Below are 16,382 nucleotides of genomic sequence, written 5' to 3' on the forward strand. Positions count from 1 at the left end.
ATAGAATCAGTCAAGATGGCGTCCGTGTGTCTCATATAGAATCAGTCAAGATGGCGTCCATGTGTGTCTCATATAGAATCAGTCAAGATGGCGTCCATGTGTGTCTCATATAGAATCAGTCAAGATGGCGTCCATGTGTCTCATATAGAATCAGTCAAGATGGCGTCCATGTGTGTCTCATATAGAAGTCAGTCAAGATGGCGTCCGTGTGTGTCTCATATAGAATCAGTCAAGATGGCGTCTGTGTGTCTCATATAGAATCAGTCAAGATGGCGTCTGTGTGTCTCATATAGAATCAGTCAAGATGGCGTCCGTGTGTCTCATATAGAATCAGTCAAGATGGCGTCCATGTGTCTCATATAGAATCAGTCAAGATGGCGTCCATGTGTGTCTCATATAGAAGTCAGTCAAGATGGCGTCCATGTGTGTCTCATATAGAATCAGTCAAGATGGCGTCCATGTGTGTCTCATATAGAAGTCAGTCAAGATGGCGTCCGTGCGTCAGTCAAGATGGCGTCCTACATCTGGAGGTCAGCAGCTCGATGGCTCTCTCTCGGGTCTCGTTCTTCTGCTCGTCGGTTCGAGGAGGTTGAGGAGCGACGGGCGTCTCCGGCCACTGCTTGTCACGCATGGTGTCGATGTAGACGCTCATCTGCTCCTCAGACGGGTTCATCTTGTTCAGGAACGAGTTAACCTTCCTGCGGCAGAGACAGGTCAGTGTGGACCTGAGATCCTGCACCAGTCAGTGAGGACCTGAGATCCTGCACCAGTCAGTGAGGACCTGAGATCCTGCACCAGTCAGTGTGGACCTGAGATCCTGCACCAGTCAGTGTGGACCTGAGATCCTGCACCAGTCAGTGAGGACCTGAGATCCTGCACCAATCAGTGTGGACCTGAGATCCTGCACCAGTCAGTGAGGACCTGAGATCCTGCACCAGTCAGTGTGGACCTGAGATCCTGCACCAGTCAGTGTGGACCTGAGATCCTGCACCAGTCAGTGTGGACCTGAGATCCTGCACCAGTCAGTGTGGACCTGAGATCCTGCACCAGTCAGTGAGGACCTGAGATCCTGCACCAGTCAGTGAGGACCTGAGATCCTGCACCAGTCAGTGTGGACCTGAGATCCTGCACCAGCAGCTCAACTTACTTCTTCAAAATGGGCATGACAGGTTTGAGGATGGCGTCGAAAATGTTAATGAGGATCGAGTTTCCTGTGGAAGTAGAAGCAGCTTCAGACAACTTGACTCTTTAAACAGCACGAGTCGTGACTTTTCTACTGATGACCAGAAGTTAAACTTGTACGATAAACACGAGGTTAACAAGTAATGATGAAAGATTAAGTGAAGTTAAGATTATGTAACGAGAAAATAAACAAAATAAGAAAGTATAAGTTGTTCAGTGAAACAGAAACATCATCATAGAGTCGATCCATCATGAGCGAGTTTAATTTGGAAAGTTATCGCTGAACTGAAATTTCCCCGAACGCCGTCCAGAAGGAGGAAATAAACTTTCAAATTAAGAGCATCTCGTCCGTCTTCTTTATCATGTTGTTAATCTTTTTTATTATCATTCATTAGTTCATTCATCTTGCCATCTATTGATTGATTAAAACCAATTAAGTTCATCAACTAGGTCTGCACGATGTTGGAAATATGTGCGATATTTGTGTCTTGAATTGCGATATCGATATTAATGCGATATTTTCACCTGAAAAATGTACACGCGAGTACTGTAGTGTAGGTCCGGTGGTTTGAAGAAGGAAAACTATGATATTTCCCTTTCGTTTATTTCAACGCTTCGGTGTTGACATGATGGTATAAAAATATCTCTTATAACGCTCAGTCTCGCGGGACTTGCATCGGTTTCCCGCCAAACTGAGCGACATCAGAGAGGAGCCGCCGGCGCGTCGTGATATCACTGAATCAATAATAAATCCTTGTACACGCACAGATAACACTTTATAAATGATGCTAACAACTTAGCTCGTTAGCATACGGTGAAGACGGACACATAACACTTTATAAATGACGCTAACAACTTAGCTCGTTAGCATACGGTGAAGACGGACACATAACACTTTATAAATGACGCTAACAACTTAGCTCGTTAGCATACGGTGAAGACGGACACATAAGACTTTATAAATGAAGCTAACAACTTAGCTTGTTAGCATACGGTGAAGACGGACACATAACACTTTATAAATGACGCTAACAACTTAGCTCGTTAGCATACGGTGAAGACGGACAGGTTTGTTTGGAAGTTCACGATCTTATAAGAAAACAACTGAGACGAGATGAAAAGTTCTTACAATATGTTGCTTTAACAAAGGAGGTTGAAAGAGACGAGTGACTGGATCACTAGTGTTTGACTAGATCATAAGTTAGTATTACTTCACTGTATATACTGAGCTTAGACGCGTCACTATAGCAACCAAGCCTAACAAGCTGCGCCGCACAGTTCACAGACAGACGGAGACGTAAACAACAACGGACATTAAAATTACAAATTAACAACTTTACAGAATGTGACACTGATTGATCAAAGTGCACATTTAAGAAATACTTGATTCATACAATAAAAAAGTGTAAATTATCACATGTTTTCGATGCATATCACACGTGACAATATCACGTTATCAATATTTTTTCAATTGATCGTGCAGCATTATCGTCAGCCAATAAATGGGTTTTAAATAAATAAAAATGTCAGGTTTTAATATTTAAATAATAGAATTATAATCAAAACTCTACATTCACATGTTTTGAAATTGTATTATTTAAGGAGAAATCGATCATTCAAACATAATATTTTATGTATTTTTATGTTCACGTCATTGTCGAAGATGGTTAATGATGCTACAAATCAACAAGTATTTAAGTTACAATCAATGACTAGAAATGAATAGTTAACTCATCTCCTCGAACCTCACTCCTGTCAATCACTGACTCTTGTTTAAAACTCTGAACGTTAGCTTAGCTTGTTGCTAACTGACCTGAGGTCAGATGAATGATTTACTCGAAGAAACATAGAATATTGTAGATTAAACGACTGAGAGATTCGTCGTGTGATCGATGATGATGATGATCATTAGTTATTGATTATGTTCAAAGATTGAAGAGTGAGTTCTACAAACGACCTTCATGAAGATGATTGAGCAGCAACAGCATCTCAGGTAAGAAGCTCAACTCACCTGAGATTTCCTTCAGCAGATCAAAGATGGCCTTCGTGGTCTCCAGCTGCTCCCAGTTGGCCGGACTCTTCTGAGCGTCGGCTCCTCGGGGCAGACCTGGATGATCCTTGCCTTTGTTCTTCTGAGACCGGTCCTTCTTACCGGACCTGGTGTGGAAGCTCCGCCACGGCGAGCTCTCCGCGTCCTCCCCGTGGATCCCGCCGTTCAGGTCGGAGGTCGGAGCGAAGCCCGAGGACGTGGCCTCGTCATCCTCGCAGGGGTTCTTGGAGACCAGGGACTCTTGAGACCTGCTCCGGGTCAGTCCTTTGAACATCATCTTCAAGTGAGTCAGAGGGTTCTCCGACTCCTCCTGCTTGTCGTCCTGGGAGCAGACCTCCGGTTCTTCTTCTTCTTCTTCAGGCGGGTCCGGGTCGGCGTCAGTGATGAGGATGGTGGGGATCTGCTCAGAGTCCTCTTCAGTTGACGGAGCAGAGGGACGAGTGAGAGGATGATGTCTCGGCACTTCAGTCTGAGGGTTGACGTTCTACAACAAAATCATGGAATCAGTGATTATTATTAAGACCTTGAACCCTTTGATTTGATTTAAGATGCATCTGATTATTTTCATCTTATAACTTCAAGGTTTGTTGCAGAACGGTTGGTGAGTTTGGCGCCCCCTAAAGGCAGAGCAGTGGAAGTCTCTCTAAAGACTAGAGTGAAAACCTACAAAACACGGTGAATTATTCTCACTCGTCTCAGTGGAAACATTTATATTTGATTTGTTTCTAAAACAGCACAAACTGCAGCTTGACTTTAATACGTCACATCAATAATTCACCTGTTGAGCCGATGTTTACGAACAACACATAGAAGAATGATGGCTTTGAAGAGAATACATTTTAGAAATAAAGAATACAATTTAGAAACTGCTCACATGACACCCATCAATGATCACATGACACCCGTCAATGATCACATGACAAGCCTAGTTTGCACATTTAACATATAAATAACTTTTATTTTCTCTGATCCATTTAATCTTTTCAATTTCTTGTTATATTATAGTTGAAAATTGTTCGATTATAGTTGAAAATTGTTTGATTATAGTTGAAAATTGTTGGTTTACAGTTGAAAATTGTTCGATTATAGTTGAAAATTGTTATATTATAGTTGAAAATTGTTTGATTATAGTTGAAAATTGTTGGATTATAGTTGAAAATTGTTTGATTATAGTTGAAAATTGTTATATTATAGTTGAAAATTGTTTGATTATAGTTGAAAATTGTTTGATTATAGTTGAAAATTGTTGGTTTACAGTTGAAAATTGTTTGATTATAGTGGAAAATTGTTTGATTATAGTTGAAAATTGTTGGATTATAGTTGAAAATTGTTATATTATAGTTGAAAATTGTTTGATTATAGTTGAAAATTGTTTGATTATAGTTGAAAATTGTTTGATTATAGTTGAAAATTGTTGGTTTACAGTTGAAAATTGTTTGATTATAGTGGAAAATTGTTTGATTATAGTTGAAAATTGTTGGATTATAGTTGAAAATTGTTGGTTTACAGTTGAAAATTGTTTGATTATAGTGGAAAATTGTTTGATTATAGTTGAAAATTGTTGGATTATAGTTGAAAATTGTTGGTTTACAGTTGAAAATTGTTTGATTATAGTGGAAAATTGTTTGATTATAGTTGAAAATTGTTGGATTATAGTTGAAAATTGTTATATTATAGTTGAAAATTGTTTGATTATAGTTGAAAATTGTTTGATTATAGTTGAAAATTGTTTGATTATAGTTGAAAATTGTTGGTTTACAGTTGAAAATTGTTTGATTATAGTGGAAAATTGTTTGATTATAGTTGAAAATTGTTGGATTATAGTTGAAAATTGTTATATTATAGTTGAAAATTGTTTGATTATAGTTGAAAATTGTTTGATTATAGTTGAAAATTGTTTTATTATAGTTGAAAATTGTTTGATTACAGTTGAAAATTGTTTGATTATAGTTGAAAATTGTTTGATTATAGTTGAAAATTGTTTTATTATAGTTGAAAATTGTTTGTTTATAGTTGAAAATTGTTTGATTATAGTTGAAAATTGTTGGTTTACAGTTGAAAATTGTTGGTTTACAGTTGAAAATTGTTTGATTACAGTTGAAAATTGTTTGATTATAGTTGAAAATTGTTGGATTATAGTTGAAAATTGTTTGATTATAGTTGAAAATTGTTTGATTATAGTTGAAAATGGTTTGATTATAGTTGAAAATTGTTGGATTATAGTTGAAAATTGTTGGATTATAGTTGAAAATTGTTTGATTATAGTTGAAAATTGTTTGATTATAGTTGAAAATTGTTGGATTATAGTTGAAAATTGTTGGATTATAGTTGAAAATTGTTTGATTATAGTTGAAAATTGTTATATTATAGTTGAAAATTGTTTGATTATAGTTGAAAATTGTTTGATTATAGTTGAAAATTGTTGGTTTACAGTTGAAAATTGTTTGATTATAGTTGAAAATTGTTTGATTATAGTTGAAAATTGTTTGATTATAGTTGAAAATTGTTTGATTATAGTGGAAAATTGTTTGATTATAGTTGAAAATTGTTTGATTACAGTTGAAAATTGTTTGATTATAGTGGAAAATTGTTTGATTATAGTTGAAAATTGTTATATTATAGTTGAAAATTGTTATATTATAGTTGAAAATTGTTTGATTATAGTTGAAAATTGTTTGATTATAGTTGAAAATTGTTTTATTATAGTTGAAAATTGTTTGATTACAGTTGAAAATTGTTTGATTATAGTTGAAAATTGTTTGATTATAGTTGAAAATTGTTTGATTATAGTTGAAAATTGTTTGATTATAGTTGAAAATTGTTTGATTATAGTTGAAAATTGTTGGTTTACAGTTGAAAATTGTTGGTTTACAGTTGAAAATTGTTTGATTACAGTTGAAAATTGTTTGATTATAGTTGAAAATTGTTGGATTATAGTTGAAAATTGTTTGATTATAGTTGAAAATTGTTTGATTATAGTTGAAAATTGTTTGATTATAGTAGAAAATTGTTGGATTATAGTTGAAAATTGTTTGATTATAGTTGAAAATTGTTTGATTATAGTTCAAAATTGTTGGATTATAGTTCAAAATTGTTTGATTATTGTTCAAAATTGTTGGATTATAGTTGAAAATTGTTGGATTATAGTTGAAAATTGTTTGATTAAATGTGTTTGACTTGAAGTGTACGATTGTAAAAAACAAACTAATGGACAAGATTATGTTAAATAAACTAAATCACTGACTGGATGAAGCTCAAACTAAGAGTGTAAACTAGTCTCACCTCGTCCTCCTCGTGACCCGGGGTCAGGAACGAAGCCAGTCCACTCAGGAGGCCCCACACGCCTCTGTAGTCCTCCTCCTCGTTCAGAAGTTTATCAAGTGGACACAGGAACTGAAAGACTAGTTGACTGGAGCCGAGGTCTTTATCAATGATCAGCTCCTGGAAATGAAAGTAGAATCTTGTAGAATCCTGAGAAATAACTTTGTTACGTTTAAATACTTCACCTGCAGGAAGTTCTGCACAGATACTCGAGCTTCTTCTATGAGGTCATCATGAACATCTGACGTACCAAGATCCAGGATAGGAGGAAGACTTCCAGTGTCCTGTAGAAGAAGGTTTAGTGGCTCATCTTTCAACTCTGATCACAACACAAACCTGCCAACTATTTCTAAAATAGATGACGTCCATGTAAGTCTTCCTGATGTCCCACTGCAGGTGGTCTGGACTGTTGGGCTCCTCCAGGTGGATCGTGAAGACCAGCTCATCGTTTATCAAGTGAGCCTGAGAAGACGCACTTTATTATAGTGTTAATACATTTTTATTATTTATTTATGCGTTTGGATCATTGATGAAAACACAAAAATGTATGATACCTTTACTGAAACAATCGTACACTTTTTATACGTATTTTATACGTTTTTGAAACTTCACTCACGCACAATCATTTATATTAACTATAATCAAGCAATTTTCAACTATAATCAAGCAATTTTCAACTATAATCAAGCAATTTTCAACTATAATCAAACAATTTTCAACTATAATCAAGCAATTTTCAACTATAATCAAGCAATTTTCAACTATAATCAAACAATTTTCAACTATAATCAAGCAATTTTCAACTATAATCGAAACATTTTCAACTATAATCCAACAATTTTCAACTATAATCAAGCAATTTTCAACTATAATCGAGACATTTTCAACTATAATCAAACAATTTTCAACTATAATCAAACAATTTTCAACTATAATCAAGCAATTTTCAACTATAATCAAACAATTTTCAACTATAATCAAACAATTTTCAACTATAATCAAACAATTTTCAACTATAATCAAACAATCTTCAACTATAATCAAACAATTTTCAACTATAATCAAACAATCTTCAACTATAATCCAACAATTTTCAACTATAATCCAACAATTTAACTATAATCAAACAATCTTCAAGGATGATCAGCAGATATAGACGAGTGTTCTTCTAGAACTTAGGTAGAACATCATTGATCTTTGTTTAATCAACTCACTTGAGGGATACTGACACACCAGCGACCAACTCGCCACATTTCATACGACAGCTTGAATTCCATCATGTCCTCTTGGACGCCCGTCAGATACGACTCCAGGTCCTCGTTGTCCTCCTGACGGCGTGAAGTCCACCGTCAATCAATCATGTTTTCACCAGATCAGTGGTCGTCTCACCGCGTCGCTGTCCCGGCTGTAGAGCGAGCCCTCCCTGCTCGAGGCCTCGTCCTCGTTGGACGCGTCGCCCTGCAGGGTCATGATCCTCATCACCAGCTGCTGCTCCATCTTCTTCATCTTCTTCTTCTTCGCCCTCTTGCTCTTCATCTTGTCCTTGAACTTGGACCATCCCTTCTTTAACTTGTTGCCTTGAAAACACAAGATTTTACTTTGACTCAAACAAAACAACAAAAGCCTAAAACCATGAAGGATCCTCGACTGTTTGAGAAGCTTCTACATTTAATATCAATCAATGCTTCTGGAGCTTTAAAGCAGCAACACGTAACATTATTTTTAAATATTTGCTCTAATAATCTGTTTAAGTTTAGAACGTCATCACTCACTCAGTATAACTAGCAAAAACAATTATGATTTTTATTGTTTTTTTAAATTAATTTTGAAGATGATATTTACGATGCGACTTTGTCTGGACGAGTTGGTCATGTGACCACCAACTGCTCTACATCAGTGCGTCAGAAATAGTTTTACTATAAAGTTGAGAGATTTTCTACACAGACTACAAGATAAATCCACAAAATGACAAAAAGAAAATATCAATTTTCTGAGCTCAACATTGATTTCTTTGTGAAGCAACATCAACAAAAAAGTGAGTTTGTTACAAAAGCAAAGATATTTCATTCTCTCAATACTCAGGAATGATTTGTCAAAACTTTTGATTTTTCACTTTACTTCAAATTGAATTTCTTAAACCATTTCATAACCTTTCTAAATTTTATAAACTTTATTGATCCTCTCCAGGTCTCCTTCGGGGAATTATTTTTCCAGCTCACAGCGACACAGACGATGGATTCATGAAACAAGAACACAGTTTCTATAAACAGAAAGTGCAAAATGACACAATCCAAGTCTAAAGATAAAGAAAATAGATCAAAGAAAAAGAACAAAGGATTGAAAGATTAACATGGAATATCATCATTTCTCTTCTGCCCCCAAACTCAGAATTAAACAGTCTAATAACACAAGGAATGAATGCGTCCCTGAGTCTATTAGTGTTGCATCATGGGAGGAGCATTCGTGATGACAGTGTTCAGAGGATGATGATCATGATGGACAGTAGTTTGTCCAGTGATCTCTTGTCACCAGTGAGTCCAGCTTCAACCACAGATGATCCACCTGTTGACACCTGGACACGTTCTCACCCCAACACACCACAGCATCAAACACCACAGATGGTAGAACATGCACAAGAGTTTCCTGCAGATGTTAAATGATCGAAGCCTCCTCAGAAAGTACAGATTACTCTGAACTTTCTTATACACATGGTGTTGCAGGACCAGTTTACTGTCCGGACACCGAGGTACTTATAGTTGTCAACGTGTCAAACTCTAGACCTTCAACTGTCTTCAACAGGACGTGTTCATTCTTTAAAAAGAAAAAACAAACGTCAACAAACTTCCATCTTCAACACAGGTTTTACTTTTACTGGAATTCCTGGTATAATCGTTGACCTCGATACGGTCTCGTCTTAAACACTCTTGACAGGTCAGTATATTAACAAGAATATGAGTTTGAAACATGTGATGTAGAGAATTTTGGAAATATTGTCACAACATGATATGGATCTTATCATCCATGCGTTTGTGTCGTTTACACTATTGTAACAGTTTGTTTTCATGTCTGACACTTTTATTCGTGCAGGCTTTTCCTTGATTCTCTGAGACTCCTGTGTTTGTCTTGGTGTTATTTTGATCATTTAAGTATTTATTTTATTGAGGATTGTTTTGATCTGTTTCGCCTGCAGTTCATACTAAACTCTGCAGCCAGAATTCTGAGCCGCTCTAGTAGAAGAACTCACATTTCTCCTTCAAACTCTTCACTGGCTGCCAGTTTCTTTCAGGATCATTTTAAAATTCTGGTTCTTACTTTCAGATCTATTCATGGTCAGACCTTCCATCAGTGATCTGATCCAGACTTACACCCCTGATGGAGTCTACAGACTCCTTCAAAAAACATCTTAAGACACTTTTATTCTCTGAGACTCCTGTGTTTGTCTCGGTGTCTGTGACCTTTTAAGTATTTATTTTATTGGGTATTGTTTTGATTGTTTAAGCGGAAGAGCGCTCTACAAATACAAATTACTTTCTTATTTACTTGCACAACATTTTAGCTTCGGGTCAACACTTCCTACTGTGAGAGCCTCATTGTTCATTCAATCTCCAGAATAGATCAAATATTCATGTCAAAGATCCCAACGATCCTGACGCTGCGTTGTTGCCGCTCGAGCTCCTGCTTCACGAACGACTCGCTGACGCCGGAGCGCCGTCGACTCGTGTCGGCCGCTGGTCTAATTAACCATCTGGACAAACAAACGATGAAACTAATTATCTGGAGAAACACAAAGACTGAACGCCACGATGCTGAGCAAACATGAAGCGGCTCTGGTGGACTCGAGTGCTTCTCATGGTTCAATCGTGTAGAAGAATATCAAGAATGATTTATTGAGCGAGAACGTGTCGGATTCCATGGAACCCACATGAACGAGCTCATGGATTAATGATAGATTCTTAATTGACTCGATAAAAAGAGAATTTCCAACCTTTCTTTTTGCGCTTGGTTGCGTCACCGTTGGAGACGCCGGCCTCCTCCGAGAGCCTGCGAGGAGATAAGAGCGTGATAAGAGAGGAGGAGGTCGAGACTCGCACTCACCCGTCGCTGCCCTCCTCGTCCTGCGACGCCAGCGAGGTCTGCTCGGGGTCGGATCCGTTCAGCTCCTCCGTGGAGTCTTTAAGGGTCGCGACGTCCAGCTGACTCACCACCAGCTGGTTCAGGTTGTCCGGGTCAGAGAACCACTTCACCAGCAGACACACACCTGAGGTACACACAACACATCTTACCGACACATAAATATGATGCAAGTTTAACACAGGTTTATCTAAAGATTATTATTATTTGAAACAATAACATCACATATATATCAACACGGAAACATATTTTAATTGATACATCTATAACGACACTATAGATTTCTTTCTTTGGCTTTCAAATCAAATTTTATTTTTATCATAGTTCTATTGCGTTATATATTTCACTAAAATGTGTAAAAAGGTGTACTTTTTTTTTTGTTTAAAGCACATTTTTTGTTTTTATTTATAAGTTTATTAGTGTTGCAATTAAACTTCCAGCTCTAGATGGCAGCAGTAATTACATTCTACGCAGCTAAAGGTAGAATGATGACTGAGGATAAGAGGATACAGTGAGTCCAGCAGATTTTAAAGCTGATGTTTGACTTCGTCAAGAGTCATGTGGTCTGTAAATACTACAACACCAGAGTCAAGTACTGGACAATACTACAGAATTATACTTGTTACTACACTATCACAACACCAGAGCCAAGTACTGGACAATACTACACAATTATACTTGTTACTACACTATCACAACACCAGAGTCAAGTACTGGACAATACTACACATATATACTTGTTACTACGCTATCACAACACCAGAGTCAAGTACTGGACAGTACTACACATATATACTTGTTACTACACTATCACAACACCAGAGTCAAGTACTGGACAATACTACACATATATACTTGTTACTACACTATCACAACACCAGAGTCAAGTACTGGACAATACTACACATATATACTTGTTACTACACTATCACAACACCAGAGTCAAGTACTGGACAATACTACACAATTATACTTGTTACTACACTATCACAACACCAGAGTCAAGTACTGGACAATACTACACATATATACTTGTTACTACGCTATCACAACACCAGAGTCAAGTACTGGACAATACTACACATATATACTTGTTACTACACTATCACAACACCAGAGTCAAGTACTGGACAATACTACACATATATACTTGTTACTACACTATCACAACACCAGAGTCAAGTACTGGACAATACTACAGAATTATACTTGTTACTACACTATCACAACACCAGAGTCAAGTACTGGACAATACTACACAATTATACTTGTTACTACACTATCACAACACCAGAGTCAAGTACTGGACAATACTACACAATTATACTTGTTACTACACTATCACAACACCAGAGTCAAGTACTGGACAATACTACACATATATACTTGTTACTACACTATCACAACACCAGAGTCAAGTACTGGACAATACTACACATATATACTTGTTACTACACTATCACAACACCAGAGTCAAGTACTGGACAATACTACACATATACTTGTTACTACACTATCACAACACCAGAGTCAAGTACTGGACAATACTACACATATATACTTGTTACTACACTATCACAACACCAGAGTCAAGTACTGGACAATACTACACATATATACTTGTTACAACGCTATCACAACACCAGAGTCAAGTACTGGACAATACTACACATATATACTTGTTACTACACTATCACAACACCAGAGTCACTACTGGACAATACTACACATATATACTTGTTACAACGCTATCACAACACCAGAGTCAAGTACTGGACAATACTACACATATATACTTGTTACTACACTATCACAACACCAGAGTCAAGTACTGGACAATACTACACATATATACTTGTTACTACACTATCACAACACCAGAGTCAAGTACTGGACAATACTACACATATATACTTGTTACTACACTATCACAACACCAGAGTCAAGTACTGGACAATACTACACATATATACTTGTTACTACACTATCACAACACCAGAGTCAAGTACTAGACAATACTACACATACATCCTTGTTACTACACCATCACAATATATTGTATCTTTGATCCTTTATCGAGATATATTTGCATTGTTGACAATACACACACCCATCTAAGAACTGGTTTTAAGAGAGTGTTAATTTAATTAGATGTGTATTCAAATAAGTCATAAGAGCTGAATGATAAACATCATCAAAGGTCGATGAAAAACACAATAAAGGTACTCTGAGAGTGCAGCCTTCCACCAAGATGCCCATTTTTTAAACCAAACTATGGAAATATTAACGTTTTACATTTTACTCAATAAGTTTTAAGGAGGTTCAAATATTGATAATAGCATCAAGCTCAATGGTGCAGCAGACGACAGAGTTCTTAACCTCGTACAACGCACACAGTAGAGCTGAAGAAGAAAGAAGACTTTCATTCAAATTTCTTCTTCCATTTGTACAGCTGTTCCTCAAGATACAGATGTTTTAACAAATACTGTACATTCAAAAGTTTAAAATAGAGAAGCTGCAGTTGATTTGATGGATTCTATTATGTTTTTTAAAATTATTTTTATTTTCTCCAATTGTCGTGCTAATGAAAGTAAATGGACTTCAGTTTAGATTTGTAGAATGTTTAACCTTCGTCCCAAAGTTCAGTTGCCTTGTGTTTAACGAGTGTTATTAAATAAAACATTTATTTTTCTCATAAAGTGTCATTTTTCTCTCAACTGCAGTTCAAACTGCAGAATAACAATGAATAACCAAATGAGTCGGGATGATTCCATGTGACTCATTAAGTCTGATTTCAATTCAAATTATTCATATCAGGACTGAAAGGACAAAAAGAGCCATTTAACAAACGCATAAAAGTTTATGCAGACAAAGCTTCGCCGATGCTTGCGTCAAACTCTCGGCTTCAAACCAGAAAAGTAACTTTTCCCGAGACATCAAACCTTCTCTTTGTAGAAGAAACTTTCAAAGGAATGTTTCCTCCTGACTTCACTCCATCGTACACACCGGCAGCAACGGTTGTGTCAATTTATGAAGTCATGAATATCAGGTTCTTCACTTTAATGTGGGTTTTTTTTATGCCAATTTCAAACCCGTGTCTAGAAGCAAAATGGTTGAATATTTAAAGCTGGTCTTAGTCACAGAATAACTTTTCAGAATCAGGACACAAACGTTTCTTACTTCAATCAGCAAAATTTAGACTTAGATTGTATCATCTTGTTCTTTCTCTTTATTTCTCTTTGTTTGCTTATTTTATTTTTATATATTTTTTATGAATAATTGCTGTATTGCTGAAAAAAAAAAAAATTCTATAAAGTTCTACCTAAAAGGTTCACAATTTATGAAATATACGTTGATACTTTCTAACAGAGAGCATTCTACATGGTGAGCCGTTGGAGACGGCAGCGTAAAGAACCGAAAGACTGAAAGACAACCAAGGCTTTCAGAGGGAATAAAAGAACAAAGACGAGAAAATGATTGATTTTTTTTATCCATTGACTGCCGTATTACAAGCACCGTTTGTAAAAAGAAGCTTGAATTAAGTGACATTTAAGTCTTTCTTACATAGTGAACTGTGAAGTCAAAAGATAACTGCATTTTCTTTTTTTAATTTAAAAAGAGTGTAATGTTATTCATGTATAGAGGGCTGTCATTTTTAAAGATCGTGCACTTTTGCTCTCAAACTAAATTGGGCGTCATATTCAGAAACATTATTTTTTAAAAACTGACTTTTGAATTGTGGAGTTTTCATCAGTATATCGAGAGTTTGATGGATCTTTGAATCTCACATCCAGGATCTTGAGTAAGAAAAACAAACGTTTAAGTTAATATTTATAAGTTGTTGTTTTTTTTAAAATTATTAATCAAAACAAGCATATTTTGTACCAATATTTTTGAGACTATAGAAACAAAAACTCACAACTTTAACTCAATGAAAGAAAATAGTTAGAAAAGAAAGAAAATCGACTTGACTCGTTTCAAATTCACAGAATTTTTTTTTATATATTTATCACGTAAACACTGGATGGATAACACAAAAAATGTGATTTTTCTTACAAGAATTACCAGCATGAGTCATTTTCAAATGTTCGTTACACATCTATTTAAACATCTCCACTTGTAGGTCGTGTTGATGACGTGTAAATCATCGTAAAACCATATCTATTCTTTCATTATATTTGATTTACTGCAACATTTAAAAGAATCATCTCTGGTCCAGGAAGTTCTTTTATCTCGTCTTTTAATCTTGAGGCGGCTCAGAATGAACTGAAGTGATTGGAGGAACATCATGTCAGCAGTTTGTCTATGGAGGGGAAAAACAAGATGGTGTCTTGATGTGACGTGAAGTGAACCATAGAACCTCACTCTTCAGACGCTCACTTCCTGTGCCAGTTATTGACTCTCGGGTGAACCTAATGTTCAGCACTAGCGCTTCTAGGCATTTAAACCAACAACCTTCACTGCAGCAACAGTTGTAAGACGCTTTCATTTGAGGCGTTTATGAGGCAGAAGAATGTGTCGATGATGTCATCATGTCAGAGCGGCCTTGACCTTTAACTTTCTCGAGTCAGCGTCAGTAAAGAAGTTCATGTTTGCGTTTCATGGTCGTCATTCAAGCTACTGTGCCCGAGAAATGTGACTTTTATGTGCGAGGAAACATGGAATACAATACTACCATAAATGCTTTAATATCTTCAAGATCCATGCTCTCAGAACCACTGAAAAACATCAAAAATCTGTTGACATGTACCACGATACCAGGTCAACGATACCATATATTGTGATACTGTGGGAACAAGGATATACGGGTAGTATTGTCGAGTACTTGACTCTGGTGTTGTGATAGTGTAGTAACAATGATATTTGTGTAGTATTGTCCAGTACTTGACTCTGGTATTGTGATGGTGTAGTAACAAGTATATATGTGTAGTATTGTCCAGTACTTGACTCTAGTGTTGTGATAGTGTAGTAACAAGTATATATGTGTAGTATTGTCCAGTACTTGACTCTGGTGTTGTGATAGTGTAGTAACAATGATATTTGTGTAGTATTGTCCAGTACTTGACTCTGGTATTGTGATGGTGTAGTAACAAGTATATATGTGTAGTATTGTCCAGTACTTGACTCTGGTGTTGTGATAGTGTAGTAACAAGTATATATGTGTAGTATTGTCCAGTACTTGACTCTGGTGTTGTGATAGTGTAGTAACAAATATATATATGTAGTATTGTCCAGTACTTGACTCTGGTGTTGTAATAGTGTAGTAACAAGTATATATGTGTAGTATTGTCCAGTACTTGACTCTGGTGTTGTGATAGTGTAGTAACAAATATATATGTGTAGTATTGTCCAGTACTTGACTCTGGTGTTGTAATAGTGTAGTAACAAGTATATATGTGTAGTATTGTCCAGTACTTGACTCTGGTGTTGTGATAGTGTAGTAACAAATATATATGTGTAGTATTGTCCAGTACTTGACTCTGGTGTTGTGATAGTGTAGTAACAAGTATATATGTGTAGTATTGTCCGGTACTTGACTCTGGTGTTGTGATAGTGTAGTAACAAATATATATGTAAATGGCTCTTACTTATATAGCGCTAGTTGCTTATTCAGCACTCGAAGCGCTTTACACCAAGTTACAAATTCACCCATTCACACACTGATGGGAGTAGGCTGCGACGCAGCGTGCCAGCTGTG

General features: G+C 36.3%; 1 protein-coding gene across 1 annotated transcript in view; it reads right to left on the bottom strand.

The window, feature by feature from the left end:
• LOC148072480 (uncharacterized) overlaps positions 1–16,382 on the bottom strand; it is a 30,697-nt gene that overhangs the window by 7,372 nt on the left and 6,943 nt on the right. Inside the window, exons 5-14 of the mRNA XM_087798827.1 lie at positions 10,649–10,811; positions 10,539–10,594; positions 7,943–8,130; positions 7,768–7,881; positions 6,890–7,015; positions 6,739–6,837; positions 6,515–6,673; positions 3,194–3,716; positions 1,148–1,211; positions 523–698 (exon numbers count right to left, since the gene is read on the bottom strand). Of these exons, the coding sequence (XP_087654953.1) occupies positions 523–698; positions 1,148–1,211; positions 3,194–3,716; positions 6,515–6,673; positions 6,739–6,837; positions 6,890–7,015; positions 7,768–7,881; positions 7,943–8,130; positions 10,539–10,594; positions 10,649–10,811 (1,668 nt within the window). The remainder of the gene's footprint in view (positions 1–522; positions 699–1,147; positions 1,212–3,193; positions 3,717–6,514; positions 6,674–6,738; positions 6,838–6,889; positions 7,016–7,767; positions 7,882–7,942; positions 8,131–10,538; positions 10,595–10,648; positions 10,812–16,382) is intronic.

This window comes from Callionymus lyra, chromosome 9, assembly GCF_982586985.1.
Source record: "Callionymus lyra chromosome 9, fCalLyr1.hap1.1, whole genome shotgun sequence".
Taxonomy (NCBI): Eukaryota; Metazoa; Chordata; class Actinopteri; order Syngnathiformes; family Callionymidae; genus Callionymus; species Callionymus lyra.